Raw genomic sequence first — 20,793 nt, forward strand, 5'->3', positions numbered from 1 at the left:
AACGTCTGTAGCATGTGTCAGGAAACATAAAGAACAAAGAACAATATCTAAAACCATAAAATGACCTTTAACTGACCATGAACTATAACTGCGTCAGATCCCCGGTGATATTGGGGCAGAGAGGTGTGACCTACTCTCTCTGTGGAGAAAAGCACACACAGTGCAAGTGAGACCGATATTACATTAAGATGTAAAAAAGGTCAGAGTGAGTGTATTCCACTCATATTCAAGCATAGCCTCCTTCTGGACTATATAACACATAACCTTACTATGTGACAACAATAAAAACTCCAAAAACGAAAACCTAATGACGCTTTTCACTTCAGTCTTCCTCCAGCAGAATGGCCTTAAAATCCGCTGGTGACAGAAGCGTTCTCCTTTTTCTCCTCTCTTGGCTCCTCCATCCATCCTTCAGTTCTTCCTCGATGCGCTCCCTCTCCTCGCAGCGCCCGTCAACCCTCAGCTCCTTCAACAACGTCGCAGCCCCCGTTAGTGATGTAAATGTCTTCTCTCCGGTGTTCAGCTTGATTCACAGTTTTGCAGGGGGCAGACACTTCGCCTGTATGTCTTTCTTTTTAAGTTGTTTAATAACTTCGTGCACCCTCATCCGTTTCTGCTGTAAGTCAGGGGAGTAGTCTTGATCAAAGTAGATCAGTTTGCCTTGAAAGAGGACTGGACCCTGGCTCCATGCCTGCTTTATGATCACATCCTTTACTGCTGCATCCAAAAATCTCACTTTAACCGATCTTGGCGGGGCTGTAGCATCTTTGGGTTTGGCCACGAGGGAGCGGTGTACCCTTTCAATCTTAATGTCCAAGCCTGGTGGTAATTTCAGTTCCTTCTGGAGCAGGTCTCTAATAAATCCAGCCATGTCTTTTCCTTCACTGTCTTCCAGGATCTGAAAGATCCTGATATTGTTTCCTCTCAGTCTGTTTTGCAGCTCATCGCACTTCGCCAAGAGGTCAATGTCACGGTGCAGCAGGTATCTCAGTGCCCTCCGCTGGCGTATCTCTGCATCCTTGGCCGCTCCGCTTCTCTCCTTCAGTTTTCCTATTCGTTCTTCGTGTTCCGCCAGTTGGTCTTTTATGTCTGAAACCACTTGTTCAACGCGACCAAGGGCCAGTTTGGTGTGATTGTGTCCATCTTGGTTTTCCTTGCGAAGTTTTCTCAACTCCTCTAGTACCGATGTATCCGACTGACACATGTTGCTGCTAACGCTAGCCTTGTTTTTGCCAGCGTTAGTTGGGCTCGGTTGATTCAGCGGCTTATTAGCCTCTTTTCCTCGTGGTGGATCGAGTTTGTCCTGTTTCCTTTGTTCGGCGGAGGAACTCATGTTTCATGAATATATATTTAACTTTACAGCGTCGAAATATTGTTGTTGTCTATAATTTTTGTAGCTCGGCTACTATGCTGCAAGCGCATCCATGGCGTCATCAGAAGTCCCCTTATCTGCTATCTTAATATCTGATCAATCCAGTACAAGATCATATCATTATATCTTTCTCAACTGTTTCTGGTCTGGGCCCTCACGTCAAAACTCAAACTTATGGTCAACATGTTTCCCTTAACACTCACCCTAGAGGCCTGGCTCACTTCCATTGCGCTGTCTTTCTGTTGCATTTGTTTTGGAGGTTTGTGTGTTTTTCTTGTTGCATTGTTTCTGTATTTGTAGCGTGTTTGCTGTTAATGTCTTTGTTTTGGCTTCCTGCAGCACGTGTTTTCATTTGCAGCACGTTGCTGTTGTATGTGTTTTTGAAACTGCATCGTTTATGAATTTGCAGCTTTTTTCTCATATTGGAAGTGTTTTGGGGCGTTGCAGCATCAGTAGCCTCGTTAGATAAATTGGATAAGACAAGTTTGTTTCATTTGGCCTCATAGACCAGCTCTCTGTACTAAAACATGAGCTGTAAAATTGCTACACACACTTGATGGCCAGATGGTCATATTATTAAAGTGTATTGTTTTGTATGCCATAATATTACAAATTTTCTTTTGAAATGAAAGACCATTTTAGACCCACTGCAAAAGGGTCTAGAGTCTACCAGAATGAGAGTGGAGCTTTCACTTTTATCTCCAGTCAGAAGCAAGTCATTTGTCACCTGGATATATTGGTGGTGGTGGTGTTGGAGCCACTTGCAATACAATCAGTAACCTTAAATAATACTTTTGAGCTATGGGCATTTCTGGATTTCAAACTAGAATGATCAAGAAGCTGATCTCACTTTGATAGCTGAACATGTGAGGGAGACTTGTAACCTAGTAGCCTTCCAATTACATTCAGCTTTATTGCATTCTCTCTTGAGGGCTCAAGTTTGCTCATTCAGCTATGAGTATGGATTCAGTGTTGTCTTTCTGAACTAGAAAGCAGAGATATGATCAAAGATAAAGAGTCAGATATTGTTGAAAGAATTCGTGAAGTCATCAGGGCTTCACAGAATTTACTGGCAGAATCAGCAGTAATGACATGACAGGACAGTAGCACAGGGCTAACAAGTGGGTGGCGATAATGGAACACAACAAACAACAGCTTTATGATCTGAGCCATAAAAGTCAACAAGATTCACATTGAAAACCACTAGTAAGGACCAGATCAAAGGTATGAACTTTAGAAGTAGTAACACCTTTAACAATCTGATTTAACCTAAAAGCTATTAGATCCAGGAAATCACGGGAAACAGGATTAGAAAGACAGCATTCATGAATAAAATTACCAAGGATGAGAACTTTATTAACAAGACAGAGGAGCTCTTCTTGAATAAAATCATAAAAGTATAAAAATATACAGTGGAACTCGACCAGTAATTAAAACTTAAAACTTCAAAAGACTTCAAAGAACCAAAAAGACACAAAAGAACACTTAAAACTATTTGTATGGATGACTGCAGTGCCAGGGGAGCAGGGGAGGTGAAAATGAGAGAAGTTATCGGGTGTAGCCTCAATTAAGCGGACAGCATAATTTGGAGATACAGTAGCCACAAAAAAGTGCAGGTAATTTGAGGTTATAAAATCCTTGCAATAGATGGTCTTATTGGAAAGGAGTCGAACATTTAATAAACAGGTGGTTGGTGAGTAGGCAGACAGTTGACCTATTGCAATGAGCTCCTATTATGACCACCTCTAGACTGGATGTTCACTTCCAGATAACAGGGATATGGGAAACCGGAGGCCGACAGTGGGAGCTTTCACACGAGCAGGGCCGCAGGAAGTTGTTTTAAGTTTGGGTTGCTGTAAGGAGCACAACATAGGCCTACAACAATACTACTAGAACACAGACCAAAAAAGCAGCAGCAGTAACAACAACAGCAGGTCTATAAAACAGAGTAAAATGCGACTGTACAATAATAATTCACAGTAATGCCATAACATTACAATACACGTCCAAAAGCCCATGCACGGCACAGAAGAAGATATCCAGATATGCACATTTTTTCAACAAAGGTATATAAGTGTGATGTTTGAAGTAATTGACAACTAGATATTAAACTGCTCGGCAGCGGCTTACAATACTGTTCTGTTCTCCCTCAGCGTGTTCTCTGTGAGTCTATGTTGAGATCAACAGTCAACTAAACTCTAAACCATACTATTTCCTCCAAGGAACAGGCGAACATTGTATTTGGCAGGCTTTTATATGGCAAAGTGTGAAACTGAAAATACAAACACAAAACATCAGGTATAAGTTCATTTACAGAAATGCAGGTAAATGATAAACTTAAGTTGGTAAGTATAACTTAATTCCTCTCCTTCAGGTACCAGGACAAGACACTAGTGATGGGAAGTTCGGCTCTTTTCTGAGAGCCGGCTCTTTTGACTCGGCTCCCAAAGAAGAGCCGGCTCTTTCGACTCCAGAACGGCTCTTTATTTACGATCTTTTGTAGCCTATATTTTACCTTAACTTTGCAAAAAAATCATGGTTTATGTGTTGAAAACCCTTTTGTTTTCTGTGTTTTTATGAGAGACCTTATAATTGCCTAATTCTGTGCATTTATTCTGTAACCACTCTTACATTTGTTTATTTCAGTTAAACTTTTTTGTTTGGCTGGGGTCATCAGTTTAGGTAAAAACTGATTTATTTTGCTTTGAGTTGCAGTAGGAGGGGTTATACTTGCACGCATGGGGATGGCAGTAGACGTTGCAGCAGCTGTTGTTTTGGTATGAGACACACCAGGATCAGTAGATGGTGAGCTGGCTTGCCCTCTCTCCTCTAACTGCACTGTAGGATGGACAGTTCTGATATGTCTATGCAGGTTTTTGGTGGAACCTGCTCTTATAGTGACCTTCGTTTTGCAGTGAAGGCACTCTGCTTTGTTGTTCCCAATATCTTTAAACTGCAGCCAGATGCTGCTTCGCTTTCTAGTGTCACTCATAGTTAAACTTCACGACAATGCAAGACGCACACACGCTCCTCAGTCCTCACCGCTCTGTCTCTCTCTTCACTTGCAGTGGAGTCAAGTGGTGTGTCTGACCCGCCCCCCTCTTTGTTTACACATCCTTAATTCTAATGTGAATGCCGCATGCTGGTCGCCATGCTGGCCAATCATAACAAAGCTCTGTCGTAACCAGAGCTGGGACTGAGCACTGAAAGTGAATCCTAAGCAGCGAATGGGCAAAAAACTGGCAGCCGGCTCTCACTCGATGCGAGCCGGCTCTTCTGATTCACTACAAAGCTCCGAGCTGATGCTTGTGCGCATGACCCATCACTACAAGACACAGGTAAACAAAAAGGTAACTACAAATTAGCTCAGGATAAGTATACATATTGTAGGAGCCATTTCTGTGTGAATGTATGCGGATGCCGAATTTGGCCAGTAGGTGTCCTCATTGTATTGGGTGTGTGTGAATTTCTACATGGGTGGGAACCTTCTGGCAGGTGTCAGGTGTTGCTAGACGGAAGGTGCACACAGTTTTTCGACCGCTACGGTATGCTCCGCTCCGCTGCTGTCACGTTTGTTTGTTGTTTAAAGCTGTATGGACTTTATCTGCACTAAGTAATGGATTCTTGTATGGTTAAAAGATCCAGACAGTCAAAAATAAAGAAAACATCAAATGAAGAAGCGAATCCGGAAGCTGTTTGTTTCATTGGACACAAGTGCGGTAGCAGCAAGCGCGTCGATTAGGCTTAGCCCGTCTATGCAGCCCCTCAGTGGCTTTAAGTTTAGGCTTAGCCGCTATATATATATATATATATATATATATATATATATATATAATATATATATATATATATATATATATGTGTGTGTGTGTAACTAAGGTAAGTATTGACTCTAATATGCTGTAGCCATGCCACCATTAGCACAAAACCAGTCTGAATACCTAGCAAAATATGGATCCAAATCATCACAATAGTCACTCGATACAAACTCAAAACACTGTGTAAAATTGCAAAATTTACAGCTGGTTCCATCCAAAGGAAGGTACACAAAGGGATGGCAGTGGATTGTGTAGACCTTATGGAAGCAATATAGCTGACCATGAACTGACACTTCACTTCCTGTCTAATTTCTTCTTCTGTTGATCTGACAGAAAGTACAACATCTACAGCCCTGCACTACTTGAATGAACCACAGGGGGGAGTTTAATTTTCATTGCAGTTACAACACAAATACTATACCATCAAACGTATGCCTCTATTGTAACTAACAGGTCCAAAAGCTCATTGCGCACAACTCACAAGAACATATCCAAATGCACACATTTTTTTTTAAGGTGTGATGTTAAAAGTACGGAAGCCGAGAACAGCCATGACCCTTTTTTATTTTTGCACTATTCTTTTTCTTTTTTTGGGCACTGTTTTCTCATTATAACAACTATTATTTCGTTATCTCGAGATAACAAAGGTCAGGTGTGATGATTGTGTGCTGGACTGGATCGGACCATCCTCATTTCAGCCCACGAGCTGCCACTGGCTGCTTCAGCCAAGGTAACGTTAACGTTAAACATTTATTTAACCGGAAGCAGCCTCTGGTGGAAACAGAGCAGGATCAAGGGATGGTGGTGTCATTATCCAATGATGCAAGAGCTGAATAGTCGCGGGAGCAGGTCATGCTGGTCCTGTACTGGTTATCAAAGCCAGTGGAGGCCAGGACAACATGTTGTACAACCCGGGCCATAGCAACTGCTGAGAACTCCAGGATAAGTTTGAAAACAACACACACAACAATCACATTAGTAGATATATCAGTTCAAAACAACTTAAAATCCATGTCCGATGACTTAAATCCTTTATCCAGTTAACAGAGCTATGTAAAAACAACCAAAATTTAAAAAGTGTAACGTAAAAATGAGACAACTGGATAAAAAGTAAATTACTTCAGTTCCTGAGTGAGCTTCTGGTGGGTGCTTTTTAGGAAAACATACATCTGTGTGAATATACCCTGGACCTTAATGAAGTGGATGATGTTTTTGTGCAGAGGAAGAGGTGTAATGGAAATATGTGAGCTGGTCAACTCGTGAAAAAGAGATCTCAGGACCCACATGTCTTAAGCAGAAGCATTTATTGAAGCATGATGCATCGAGGAGAATAGACATAACACTTTGTGTAATGCAATCCATTTCTGAAGGATTCCTTCCTAGTAAACCACATTTAACCGTAGACTACATCACACTCACTACATGTCCAAATAAGGTTATTCTTCATGGAACCACAACATATCCATGTACTGTATTTGTGATATATGTGAAGATAGAGGAACCAGAATACACAAAAGGAAATCCATTTGTGTCCACGGAGCGTGCCATTCCTGCTTGACGACGTCCCTCTCAGATGTGCATAACCGCCATACTAATTATTTCACTTTAAATACCAGAAAGACTGGCCTGGCCCAATACAACAATGTCTGATTTGTCCAAGCATGGTAAACTATGACTATAAAAATGAGTCTAGTTTCATCAATTGGGATATTGGGACAAAGCCAGTTGATCTGCCATTACTGTATCTATGTCATTTTATCCTGTGCAGGGGTGGAGCCTGTCCCAGGCAGGATCACATGGATAGGTCACCTGTCTATCACAGGGCTGACACAGTCAAATAGTCACAATCACATTTATATCTACAGGCAACTTTTAGGGGACTCATTGATGAAGTATGTTTTCCCTTCAGAATCCAGATTTCCTCTATGTAAAACTATATGTGGAAACTCCAGCAATGTACACAGATGGAGAGCTGATGAGAACATAGAATAAAACATAGGCACACAGCCATATAGGCATGCAGGAGGTAGTGGTGGGAAAGTAGGGAATTTTTGGTCTGTTATGCCAATACCACATGACCATCACGAAATCAGAGCCTGCTCATTGACAGTCACTGAAATCAAATCCCCACACAACATGATTATAAAAAACGCCCTGCCACATGTTCATCAATCATTTTACATCAGTGTCTATATTCAGGCAATGATCTTTCTCTTGTTTTAACACCATATGGAAGTCTCCTCTTAAAAGCCATAAAAAAATCAAATATGAATAAGAATAGATTCTTAAAAAGCAAGAAAAGAGCAAAGTGCTGCCATAGGGCATTATATATCACCTTGTTTCATCTGTACAACCTAAACCAAAGTTTATTACCAGTTACACTGATTTATATTGATGTTTCTCCAACATATGTTATTTCTGGTTATTTCTGGCTGCCTAGATTAGGTAATACAGTTGCAACTTGAGAAAATGGGAAAATTGCTTGTAACATGCAACTGGTGGACTATGTTTTGATTTATATCATTGAGGGTGGGCTAAATAACAGAAACACTTAACTGTATAATGCAATACAGTTCAATGTATTGGATAAGCCTGAAGTTGTTACTTCTGTTACTTAAGTAGTGAACATGTAGTGGAAATCTGTTTCTGTTATTACAGTTTGTCTTCATGTGATGACAGCACACACACACACACGCACACAAGCACACACACACACACACACACACACTTTGTCAGCACACTGCTCAGCCACAGAGATTATTAACTGTCAGTCAGAGGATTTGAAATCTTGTTTACATGTGCAACGTTTTAAATTCTGTTCCTTGACTTCTGAGGATGACGAGTAAAATGAAGTGTGTTCGCTCGATGAAGGCTGCAGTGCTGGCCAACGCGCCCCAACACATCAATCATTCTCTCTTCCCCCCTCCCTACTGTCAATGAAACAGTTCTTGGACTTTGGTGAGTGTCAGTCTGTTTGAAATGTGCCTTCATTTCTTTATTTCTTCATTTTACTGTGTTGATTATATTTGTTTTACATTCAAATGTCAGATGATATACATTTTCTATTCGTTTTTAGGTAAGAAATATTGCATGTACTTGGATTTCACTGTCTGTCCTCATCAAGAAAAACAAGGGCTCAGTTACATGTAGTGACCTCTCATATCTCATTCATGATATTTGTGGAAATAATGTACACAGAAAACATTATAAATGCATTGTGTATAGTTTGTGAAGTGGATGTGCAGGTGATGTAAGAAACCCACCTAGGCCTTATGTTAAAACCTCACATCTATGTAAAAAATTTGGTCAAATAAAATAAGAAAAAAGGAAAAAAAGCTGCATTTTTTTTTGATAAAGGTCAAACACACCATAGAGCGTTGTGGTGCTACAGAGACACACCGGACTACAAATCACATTCATAAGGGAACATGATTGTTTGGTATAAGACTCTTATACTTTTTATAATTTTTCAGTGACAATGAAATGAAAAAATGACCATTCCAACTGAAATCCTGACTCATATCAGAATATCTGCCAAAATAATCACAATGCGATTTTTTTTGTGGCTCCTGGCCAGTCAGTCAGTCAGTCAGTCAGTCATGGACATTCGCGATTATAGGGCTTCCCCTGCTGTTGCCGTCCAGCCAAAAATGGGGAAACGGAGCGAGCAGAGTGAATCAAGAGACAAATTACAGATGGTCTGCTGTGCAGTGGTTATTAGTATCATGGAACTTATGAACTAAGATGTTCACCACTGGATATGGGATGCATTCATAGACTGTAAATAAAGACGGACTTAGCCTCTGTGACACTGCCCACAGATTTCTGAAGAGCAGTTTTGAAGCTGAGAGTGAGCTACTTGGCCTTCACTATCTTGGCAGTGTCTGACTCTGCCTGACTCATCACTAATCTACAAATGGGCAAGGAGGTGGGACGTGTTTGGTCATATTGACATGTGGACATATGTTTACATTAAGGCAGAAAATTCTGAAGGGTTTACTCGGTCATTCTTGTCACTTATATGAATGGTGACACTGTTTCTAAATGACCTCAAAAGTATTTTTGGCATTTCTGTAGTGACAGTCACTATTACTTAGTGCCGATTATGAATGGTAGCGAAACCTGGTATTAAACACCCCTAGGGATAAATTATTAAAGACTGTAGTATAAAGAAGCTGTGACGTAATTGGTTCTGCTCTTGGTACTGGAGAAATTGAAGGTCCCATATAGTATAAAGGTAGATGTCCATGTGTTGTTTAATTATAAAGCAGGTTTAGGTTCTATATTAATACTGTGAAAGTATCAAAACATCAACAATCAAACCTTCCAGTAACCTGCAAACTCTATGTAGAGAGACAGCTGCCAATCAGGAGAGGTTCAGAGCCTCTCTTTGCAGCTCACCGTGCAAGACGTCCACACACACACACGCACGTACACACACACAGACCCTGTTCTTAGTGACAAGCAAGAGAACTAAATATTCAAAACTGTGGTTAAGTCTTATGCAATGTAAGGGTGGATCACGATCAATCTGACGAAACATATTGCAAAAGTTTTCAACCGCCTGGCTCATAGTTCATCTTCTTTTACCTGAAAATGTTTTGTATGTTGCAGCCTGGAGCTACACACAAAATTATACCAACATGGGTTAATGATGAACAGTAACCATTAGCCAGGTGATTGTTATAGGTGCTATTGTTATTCTGAAATTCATTCATTCATTAATTTTAGACTCAATCCGAGCGGGGGTGGGGTAAATCAGTTTATTCCATCTGTTGTACATTTCCATCATTACAAAATCAGTCTATATTAGTGATCTGTTCAGAACAATGCTGTTTTTGTTTCTTTTATTTATTTTATATTTCAATAATCAATTATATTCCATAAAAGTGATTTAAGAAATATTGCTGTTTACGTTAGCTACTACTTTTGAGAAAATAAAGCAATGTTAATTCTGTTCTTAGTCTGTTTTTTTTCTCTTACAAAATGACAAAACATTAACACTGAATAATTACATGAATTCAAAACAGCACTGATGTAAACTCGGTTCATATATTTAACTGCTATTGCTATAAAATTGCCAGAACAAAGGAGCACTCTTTCACTTTAAATATAAATCTGACAGATTGAGGCTTTAAGGTGGCAGTCCTGCAATACCCTTGTTTTTTATTTTTGTCTCCATCTTTGGTGAAAATTGACCGTTCACTCACGAACGAGTTCTAAGGTTCCTTCATTGGATATTGTCTGGACTTCATATATCAGGACATGGCATCAAGACAGAGACTGCATTAAGGCAGTAGTCACAAATAACTGTTGTGTTTGTGCAAATAAACTGACAAACCCCTAAAACAGTTGAATAAAGGGATTCTTGTAGGCATTCATATTTGCACCATGATTTTACCACTTTAACAGGACCACGTTCCAAAGACTAAAAAGACAAAAGAATAAAAAACAAATGGCGACAATCCAATAAACCATGCAATTTTCATGTCTGGTTTCATGACAGTATCTGTTAGTAAATTTACATTTATTCATTTGGCAGATGCTTTTATCCAAAGCAACAAGTGAGGAACAGCACTAAAGCTTCAGTGCAGTAGGGAAGTACTAAATCTATTCAATAAAAGTAAATGTACTTCCACTCATAAATGGATTTCACTGCTCAGACATTTCTACTGGCGTGGTTTAAAGAAAACTACACTGAAAGTACATTAGGAGGGGATTTCTTAATGGCCAGTAGTGATGTGCGGCTCTTATGTCATCTGTACCCACATCAGTGGGTGGTTGCTGGTCTTATAAGGAGGGGAAGCTCATTTTCGGCCTACATCATAAAATGTGTCCGTTTATTTAAATGTAAATTCGCAGAGTGACAGAAGAGAATCGCCAAACATAACACTAGTTGTTTTTAACAAAGACAAAGTCGCTGAGGATCAGTGACATCTCCAGATCAACTCCGAACAACGGAATGAAAAATTAGAAAACTGCTCCGGTGGATGCTTATACTTCAAGATCGCTGATTCGCTAATTTCGCTGTCAATCAAAAAGGGAGCAATCGCCACTGATCCACATATATGTGTGAATCATTCACCCACCACCCATCAAAACCAATAATTTTCCACCATTTAGAGACCCCCGATCACACTATTATTTCTCTGTGGGATAATACATGTGGTGATATGGTTACATATTACACAGAAGAAGGCTGTTTTTAGATAAACAAACATTTGTTTAAAGTAAAAGTTTTTTTAAGTTAAATGAAAATGGCAGCAGGTTTTTCCACAACAGCCTGAAAACAGTCTGACATTTAAATTCTTCTTCCTAAACACAAAAGGTTTAAAAGCTCATAATAACATTTGGCTGCTGCCCAGGATAAATAATAAATCATAATGAGTGCAGCATCCAAACACAGAATCTAATTCGTGTTCAACTGAGTTCAATTAATGATTTCCTCATATATATATATAATATATATATATATATATATATATATATATACACACACACACACACACACACCCGCAATCCATCAGCTGTTAATCAGAATGTTAATTGTTATGACTGGATTAACTGCAGTGCTGCAGATATAACTGTGATAACACACATTACTAATGGCCAGTATGAAAAGGAGGAATGATTAAACCCGTTTCAGTCTCATAATTACTCTGAAAGCAGAGTATCTCTTTAACATGATACGGTACGTCTTTGATGATTATGAAAATATGTGACTATCTTTGACACAGGGTTGTCTCTTTCAAGTTTTCATGTTTTGCATAGATAACATTAGAAAAGTAGAAAAGTGGAGTGTTTGTGTGAGACCCATTTACAAGCATATGTTTAAACCATTTTACCATCTTATCAAGTGATCAGGACATGATGGCATCTGGACAGAATGATAAACCCTCAGGTAAAAAAATTACAGTCTTATCATTATGGTGTGTATGTGAGTGTGCACGTGTGCCTCAAGAATCATCTGGTCAGTTTCCAGGTGATGAAGCTTCCAAGAGCCAGGCCGGCAATGAAGATGATGACAAGCGACACTCTCTGAGAGCTCATGAATGAAATGCTCTGCATGGAAGCCATCGCCAGTTCTGAGAAACTGTTGATCTGTGGACATGAACACACGCACACTCATCAGAATGTCCTTTGTCCTTTCCAAACCAGGAGAAACTGATGGCAATGGTGGTGAAAACAACAACTCCCATGATCCCATGCTATATTACTATGTCACCCAACGCTGTCTTTTGTTGTTGGTTTAGTTGAGAGACTTCTAGCAACAGAAGTTACATACTGTGCCTTTAAAGCACAATTCACTGAAATTTAATAAATTTAATATTAAAATCTAATTTAATAACAATCAATTTCGGCAGCAATTAAAAATGACAGAGCACTTATCTGTGGGTATCTCCCCCTAATGCTCAGGCTTACATTATCCCCACTGCCATATCAGATATCATCAATCACTGACTTCTGTGAATAGCACCTGCATACCATACAGAACTCTCCATTACACTGAAACAAATTAAATAAATATATATCATCTAATCTGCTATATAATCTCTGTATAATCATATTATAAAAAGTAGAGATTAAATGACCAAAAATCTCAGTGCTCTTACAACATTCCAGTGAGCACACATAGAGCAGACATGATAGAGGAAAGTGATCTGAAAGAAAGATGGAATAAGACATACCCATCCTCCATGTTCCCGAATCCAGCTCAGGAGGTTGTTTTTGAAGAAATCCACAGTCCACATCAGGATCTCCCTCACCGACTGAGGGAGATGAGCTTCCACCATCTGAGGGACATACAAACACAAGGTTTATACACTAAGGGAAGATGCTGCTAAACTAGGGATTTCATTTTTAGTTAAATTGTAGAATCATTGGAAATCAGCTACAACATGAAGTGCTTTTCATCCACCTGTTTGTTGCATCTAAAAAATACCTTAATGGAAATGCCAGACATTATAAAATGAAGGCAAACTGAAATGAAAAAATACTGGCTGTTTCAAATGATGCACTGGCAACAAGTGGCAGCAAGTTTTTTTGCAATATATTTGTATATATTAGTATATCAGGGTTTTTCCTGGCCGAAAATTAAGCGGGGTTCATACTAAGGCGTACGACTGGGGGGGTGGGGGTCGTAAAATAAAAATAAATATACATCGGCTTTAATACACTCCTAAAGACTTGGTACTCTCGCCTTGAATTCTCTCTCGCGCTCTGATCCTCTCCTCTCCTCCACCTTCCACTTGTGTCTGAGAACTAGGCCTACTTTCAGTCCTGACACATTAGTCGTATCTCGTCAGTAACATGAATTAACTTTTTTTCCCATATTAGAGGAACTAATTATATCTGCACTCTGCACTGTTTCACCTGTCCTTGCAATTTCTCTTTTTAAAATAATCTGTGATTTGAGACATTTTTGCAAAAAAAAAACAAAAAAAAAAAACACAAAAACCGATGATGTAATGTTAATTTAGAGGAAACTTCTCAAAAAGCTGGATGTGCTTGGATTTAAAAGGGATAATATAATTTTTTTATTATAATATTATTTTAATATTATTATAGATAAAATTCATCTCTAGGCTGCAACTGGTTTGGTTTTACTTGACAATACATTATTCACAGCACTTTGAGGACATAACATGAATGAAAATATGGGACAAATTGTGTCCCTGGCAGAAAATCCATTTGGTAAATTCGGATGGCTATGCTTGATGCATGGATTATGATACAGCGTCACTACATTGTCGTAGTGGGGTACAACCGCAATTACAGTTACTAACGTCAAATCCACAGAGTACCAAGAAAGCAAGTAGGCCTACGAGAATTTTATCGAGAGGCGGAGACGACACAAAATTTGACGGAGGTGGCTGCCTCCTAATTCTCTATGCAGGAAAAACCATGTATATTTTTTAATCGATTGATGTTTTTTATTCTACGTCGTTGTTTCGTCTGACGATGGAGAAAATAATGTACAAGAAGGAAGAACTCCTGGCTGTAAAGTGTAGAACATACTATGTACCAAGAGAGTTCTCTTACATCGTCACCATCATTATTTACATTCAACCACAAGCAGAGCCTGCAGTCGGGTGTGGCGCCATTCATGAGAGTACAGACCCAGCACCCTGATGCATTCATTGCTATATAATAAATAATTTTTAACCATGTCACTGACTCTCACCTGACTGGCTTCACTTAGTATGTTGACTGTCCCACAAGGCCAAATAAGACACTTGATCTGTTGTATTCAAATGTCAAGGAGGCCTACACTGCTTCAGTCCTACCACCACTTGGCAGATCATATCCCAATCTGTTTTTTTAGCCTTCCTACAAGCCCTTTGTACTGAGGGAGGGTGCAACCACCCGCTCATTTAGGAACTGGACCAGTGAGGCCAGTGAGTCTTTAAAAGACTGTTGTGCACAGCTGGCTGAGTCTCTCCAGAGGATCTTCAACTTAAGCCTACAAACAGGGAGGGTCTCGGTCCTGTGGAAAACATAATGTCTTGTTCCAGTACCTAAAGTAGGATATCCGGCTGAGATAAATGACTAAAGACCGATAGCCATCACATCACACATCATGAAGACCCTGGAGCGGCTACTTCTCCACCTTCTGAGGCCACGGGTTGAACATTCACTAGATCCCCTACAGTTTGCCTACAAAGAACATATTGGAGCAGATGATGCCGTCCTTTACATGCTCCACCAGGCACATTCTTACTTGATGAGCCAGGTGGTTACATGAGGATTATGTTCTTTGATTTTTCAAGTGCATTTAACACCATCAAACCCCCCATTCATAAAGACAAGCTAGAATGGATGGGGGTTGGATTGTGGATTACCTGACAACATGACCACAGTACATCAGGCTGGGTAATTGTGTGCCGGGACAGTGATGAGCAGCACTGGGGCTCCACAGGGGACTGTTCTGGCTCCATTCCTGTTCACCCTGTATACGGCAGACTTCAAATACAACTCTGAGTCTTCCCACATCCAGAAATACTTGGATGACACAGGTATTGTGGCGTGTATCAGGAACGGGCAGGAAGAGGTGTACAGGGATCTGACGATGGCCTTTAGTGAACGGAGCGACAAGAACTGCCTCCTTCTGAACACCTCCAAGACCAAGGAGAGGGTCATTGACTTTCAGAGGTCTAGGCCCACCCTTCAGCCAGTCAACATTCAAGGTAAGGACATTGAGGTGGTACACACTTATAAATACCTATGTGTCCACTTGGATAGTAAACTGGACTGGTCCCTGAACATGGATGCAATCTGCCGAAGGGGCAGGAAGAGACCCTGGAAGAGAACAGAGACTTAAAACCCTAGTCCTTTCCCAAACTGTCCACTACTTCCAACTGAAGCTCTTAGTATCAGTATCAGGACCAATCCAGGTAAAGGAGGTTATGTTTTCACCCGTGTTTGTTTGTTTGTTTTCAGCACCTCTGGTAAACATTTGTATGGCTGCCACTAATGACAACTTTTCTATCAATTAATGTATCTAATATTTTACAGATTAATGTATTAATGTAAATGATACATTTTCTCTCAGAAACTGTAATTGACACACTGGGAATGTCATTAAAGAAAGGAAGGGAGGAAGGAAGGTATGTATGTATGCACATGTTTTATCAGTCAGTGGTGGCCAGTGTACTATTTTATGCTGCAGTCTGCTGGGGCAGCATGCAATTTAAGATGGAGACCATCTTGGACAATACCAACCATCTTCTCCACAACATTCCGGCAGGACAGAGAAGCAGCTACAGCAGCAAATATCTCATCTCACTGCGCTGCAGAACACAGAGGCTCAGGAGATCCTTTGTGCCCACTGCGATCAGGCTATACAACAACTCAGCCAAAGGAAGTGGACTAATCTAATTATTATTATTGTTTATTTATCATTAATTGTTTTTATTATTATCATCAACAATGAGCTAATGGCCACACAAATTTCCCCTACGGGATAAATAAAGTATCTATCTATCTATCTATCTATCTATTTATTAGTTGGCATGTGCAGAATTCAGTTCCCTGTCAGTCTCTATCATACTACTCAAAGTAGAGGAGGTTTTTGTACCATGTGGGCAATTGAAAGTGAAAAAGTAAAGGTAGTCTAAGTAACGATATCATTACAGCTGAACAGACCTTCCTCATTGTAAAGTAAGTCACAACACCACCCACATTGTTAAATGGACAGGTGATCCTTGCAAATCATCTTTTAACAAAAACAAATTAAAATCTTGAGAAAACGAGGGTCATAACAAATGCCACTTCAGATCTTCCCATGACCCATTCTGGTCTGATCACCCACCCGGACAGCCAGCCTGCCAGCAACATAGAAGAGCACAGCGATCTTCTCCCAGGTGATCCCATGTTCAATCACTTGGTGTGCCACTTCCATAAATCTGTCCCACTTGGAACCAGAGCATTGTGCCACCCCATCTATTGCACTGCAGTAGAGACATAAATGAAGACAGGGACAGTTTATGTTTAAAAAAGGTGTCATACAAGTTTTTAGTATTCTACCATGATCTCTGAGATAAAGTGGTTGAGAAACTCACTCTTGGAGCTCCGTGTCACCCTGCACTCTGTCACCAATGATGCGGACCATTTTGCTCAGCTGGCTAACCACCTTCTGTTCCTGCTCAGTCTGCACTTCCACAGCCAGTGGAGTGAGGGGTGGGACGTCCTCTGAGGGTACGTCCTTCAGCTCCTCCTCTATGACCCTGGAAGAGAACAGAGACTTAAAACCCTAGTCCTTTCCCAAACTGTCCACTACTTCCAACTGAAGCTCTTAGTATCAGTATCAGGACCAATCCAGGTAAAGGAGGTTATGTTTTCACCCGTGTTTGTTTGTTTGTTTTTAGCACCTCTGGTAAACATTTGTATGGCTGCCACTAATGACAACTTTTCTATCAATTAATGTATCTACTATTTTACAGATTAATGTATTAATGTAAATGATACATTTTCTCTCAGAAACTGTAATTGTATGTATGTATGTATGTATGTATACTCAACAGCCACAAGCCCCTTTTGCTGCCAAAACAGACACATCCTTTATGTCCAGTAAGTTGCACAGTGAGGCCTCCATGGATCAGACTTGTTTGTCCAATACATCCCACAGATGCTTGATTGGATTAAGATCTGGGGAATTTGGAGGCCAAGTCAACACCTTGAACTCGTTATTGTGTTCCTAAAACCATTGTTACAGTGTGGCAGGGCGGATTACCCCGCTGAAAGAGGCCACTGCCATTAGAGAATACCGTTTCCATGAAGGAGAAGACTTGGTCTGCAGCAGTGTTTAGGCAGGTTGTACATGTCAAAGTAACATCCACATGAATGGCAGGACCCAAGCAGAATATTTCCCAAAACATCACACTGCCTGCACCGGCTTGCCTTCTTCCCATAGTGCATCCTTTTGCCATCTTCTGCAGGTTAGCGACGCACACAAACCTGGCTGTCCACAAGCCTGAAAAGGAAAACGCGATTCATCAGACCAGGCCACCTTCTTCCAACAGTCCATGGTCCAGTTCTGGCGCTCACATGCTCATTGCAGGTGCTTTCTGTGGTGGACAGGGGTCAGCGTGGGCACTCTGACCAGTCTGCAGCTATGCAGCCCCATATGCAGCAATCTGCCATGCACTGTGTGTTGTGACTCCTTTCTCTCAGAACCAGCATCAACTTTTTCAGCAATTTGTGCCACAGTAGCTCTTCTGTGGGATTGGACAATACTGGCTATCCTTCACACCCCATGCACATCAATGAGCCTTGGGCGCCCATGACCCTGTTGCCGATTCACCAGTTGTCCTTCCTTAGACCACTTTCGGTAGGTACTAACCACTGCAGACCAGGAAAACCCAACAAGACCTGCAGTTTTGGAGATGCCTTAACCCAGTCATCTAGCCATCACAATTTGCCCCCTGTCAAAGTGGCTCTGATCCTTATGCTGCCCATTTTGCTCTTTCCAACACATCAACTTTGAGGACAAGATGTTCACTTGCTGCCTAATATACCCCCGCCCCCACTGACAGGTGTCATTGTAATAAGATAATTAATGTTATTCACTTCACCTGTCAGTGATCATATTGTTATGGCTGATCGGAGTGAGTGTGTGTGTGTGTGTGTGTACTGAGTATGCAGCCCTGGCTCACCCAGAGAGCAGACAGAGAAGCAGTGCAACCATTGATGATAAAATAGAAAACAAATATATGGCAGTTAATAAATCAATGTATGGGAAACGAAGCGTTGACTTAAAATATTGACATCAACATGTCGATTACGGTGACTCGTCACAGCAGCCATAAACTTTGTCTTACAAAAGATTCACATTATATCTCCTCTATTTCCTTTGTGTGCACTGTGGGACCATCACCATCAACAGTTCACTCAAAAAAATAGTTTCAATAATTTTTCGTTTTGCATGCTGACCTTTCTGACTGTATTTAATTTAGTCATTCAGTATAAACTCACTGACCTGCCCCTGAAACCTGAAAAAAAAATAGAATTACCTCCTTGTGGTTGTCTGCTTCTTCCACTCAGACTAGTTTCAGGTTACATCCCTGTTGATCCAGAGTCATATAAATTATGAACCATTTGTGTGAAATCTAATCCTCGAGTCCCTGTGAATGTTTGTGGCAAATTTAAAGAAGTTCCGTCAAAGCGTTACTGAGATATCATGTCCACAAGAATGGGACGTAATAATAATAATAATAATAATAATAATAATACATTTTATTTAAAGGCGCCTTTCTTAGGGATGGACAACCCAAAAAACAACATACGTCTTAGCATGAATGGCCCACATTTTTTTTAAACCTACAGACATGTTATGCAGAAAATAGTAAAAGGTGATGAAGCTGATTTTAGCTGTTGCCATTTTAAGATGATAAGAAATCAAAAACATTCCAGAGGCTGGCACACCCAGCTTCACAAAGTTCAGTGACTTTTTCCATTTATTTTCTTACCTATATGAGTCGTTATCACTCATACAACATAGCTGATGAGAGGTGTGTTTTACTGGAAAATGGTAAGAGCTGTTAAGGTGAAATGAAAATGAAACTAAACTAAGGCTGCAGAGTTGGGTTAGTTGACTAACTGTTTAGTTTATTATTGTTGTAAGATGATGGGGTTTGATGGGTCTTGGAGCACTGGAAACTTGTGATGATGATTTCTGTACATTTTTAGACTGAATGATTAATGAATTAACTTGAAATGAATCGATAATGAAAATATGCATCGGTTGCAGCCCATAATATTAAGTACAATAAAGACTTGAGTTTTAAAACAATGATGATAGTTTTGGGCTGTTTGATTTTTCATTCATTTATACAATGTCACTGAGTAAAACAATTTAAAAATGACAATTATGGAAACTTACTCCTTGATCAGTGCTTCCCCTATCCTCTCATCTGTGGAGAAATTCAACCAACATCATCGTAAATAAAACACTTTGAAAATGTTGCATTATTGACAGAATTAAAACCAAGGACTCTCTACATTGATGTTGTCACAGTGTATCCTTTACAGTATTTCTTTAATTTGATTTCAACTATGAGTTGAAGAGGGAGCCTTATCAAACTTACCGGACATGCCGTTTCCTCCACACGCCATGGTTTAAAAAAAGAAAAAGAAAAACAACTCTTAAAAAAACTCCCAGAGAAAGTCTCAAAAACTCTGCATCCCGCCTTTGTCAAATAAAACCCAGCGACGGAAGCCAGCAGCTTTTTCCAAATGAAAAAAACCCCACAAATCAATAAACGAGACAAACTAAGAGACACAGACACGAAAAGCGATGCTGAGTGGAGTCTGGTCGCCAGTGAATTGTCCGGAAGTGAAATACGTCCGTGTAGAAACCATGACTCATGTTGCATATATGCCCATGACCGTCGCATGATTTTTCCTCCTGCTTCCTGTCTTATTGACAACAGTTACTGGAACAACGTTATCATATATAATATATGTAGATATATACCTTTAAATAGTGGGGTTATCATTAATACCGGTAAATTGTGATACCTTTAATTAAATAGATACCTAAGAACAAATCGCATGAAAGAGATTGCAACATGGAAGCAAATAGCCTATAGTGGAAAAGATGTGAGAAGATTAAAACGGAATTGGTAAACTTTCATGAAAGGGGAGCTTTCAGCAACTGGAATCTAATTCAGATAGCTAAATATGTGAAGGACAGAGGACAGCAAGGGAGAGCACTCAGAATGCATAAAATAAGTGACAAGACAGCGGTATCTAATGACAGCAAAATAGTAAAATGAGATATAAGGTTATGCAGGTAGACAAAGATAATGAATGAATGAATTAGATCTGAACTTAAAGAGTTAAAATAGATAAAAAATAACAATTATAATTCATGTGTGAAAAGGAATCTGAGTATTTAAGAGGATGTTGGGCAACCACTCCAAGTAAGAAATATGGTGTGAGGATTTCATTTAACATAATTCATTATGAGGAAGCAATAGTGTGGTACTTAATATGTGGTACTTAAGGATTTAAAAACTATTTGATTTTCAAAAACAATTAAATTCAGTTGACAGTTAAGATATATATTGTGTTTTGTATTTTTTTATAGTTCATAGTTTCGTT

General features: G+C 39.9%; 1 protein-coding gene across 1 annotated transcript; it reads right to left on the reverse strand.

Moving 5' to 3' along the window:
* Positions 1-9,934: 9,934 nt before the first annotated feature.
* Positions 9,935-20,005, reverse strand: LOC130185717 (apoptosis regulator BAX-like). Its single transcript, XM_056402326.1, has 6 exons — positions 19,776-20,005; positions 19,571-19,601; positions 16,752-16,916; positions 16,502-16,640; positions 12,879-12,983; positions 9,935-12,291 (listed from the first exon to the last, which is right to left on the reverse strand). The coding sequence occupies exons 1-6, from the start codon at positions 19,801-19,803 to the stop codon at positions 12,154-12,156; spliced, it is 606 nt and encodes a 201-aa protein (XP_056258301.1). The 5' UTR covers positions 19,804-20,005; the 3' UTR covers positions 9,935-12,153.
* Between the last annotated feature and the right edge of the window lie 788 nt (positions 20,006-20,793).

This window comes from Seriola aureovittata, chromosome 17 (genome assembly GCF_021018895.1).
Source record: "Seriola aureovittata isolate HTS-2021-v1 ecotype China chromosome 17, ASM2101889v1, whole genome shotgun sequence".
Classification (NCBI taxonomy): Eukaryota; Metazoa; Chordata; class Actinopteri; order Carangiformes; family Carangidae; genus Seriola; species Seriola aureovittata.

Coding starts and splice junctions, on each gene's coding strand:
- LOC130185717 (XM_056402326.1), bottom strand. CDS start 19,803: ATGGCGTGTGGAGGAAACGGCATGTCCG. Junction 16,641..16,751: donor GGTGACACGGAGCTCCAAGA/GTGAGTTTCTCA, acceptor TCTCTACTGCAG/TGCAATAGATGGGGTGGCAC. Junction 12,984..16,501: donor CTGGCAGGCTGGCTGTCCGG/GTGGGTGATCAG, acceptor TATGTCCCTCAG/ATGGTGGAAGCTCATCTCCC.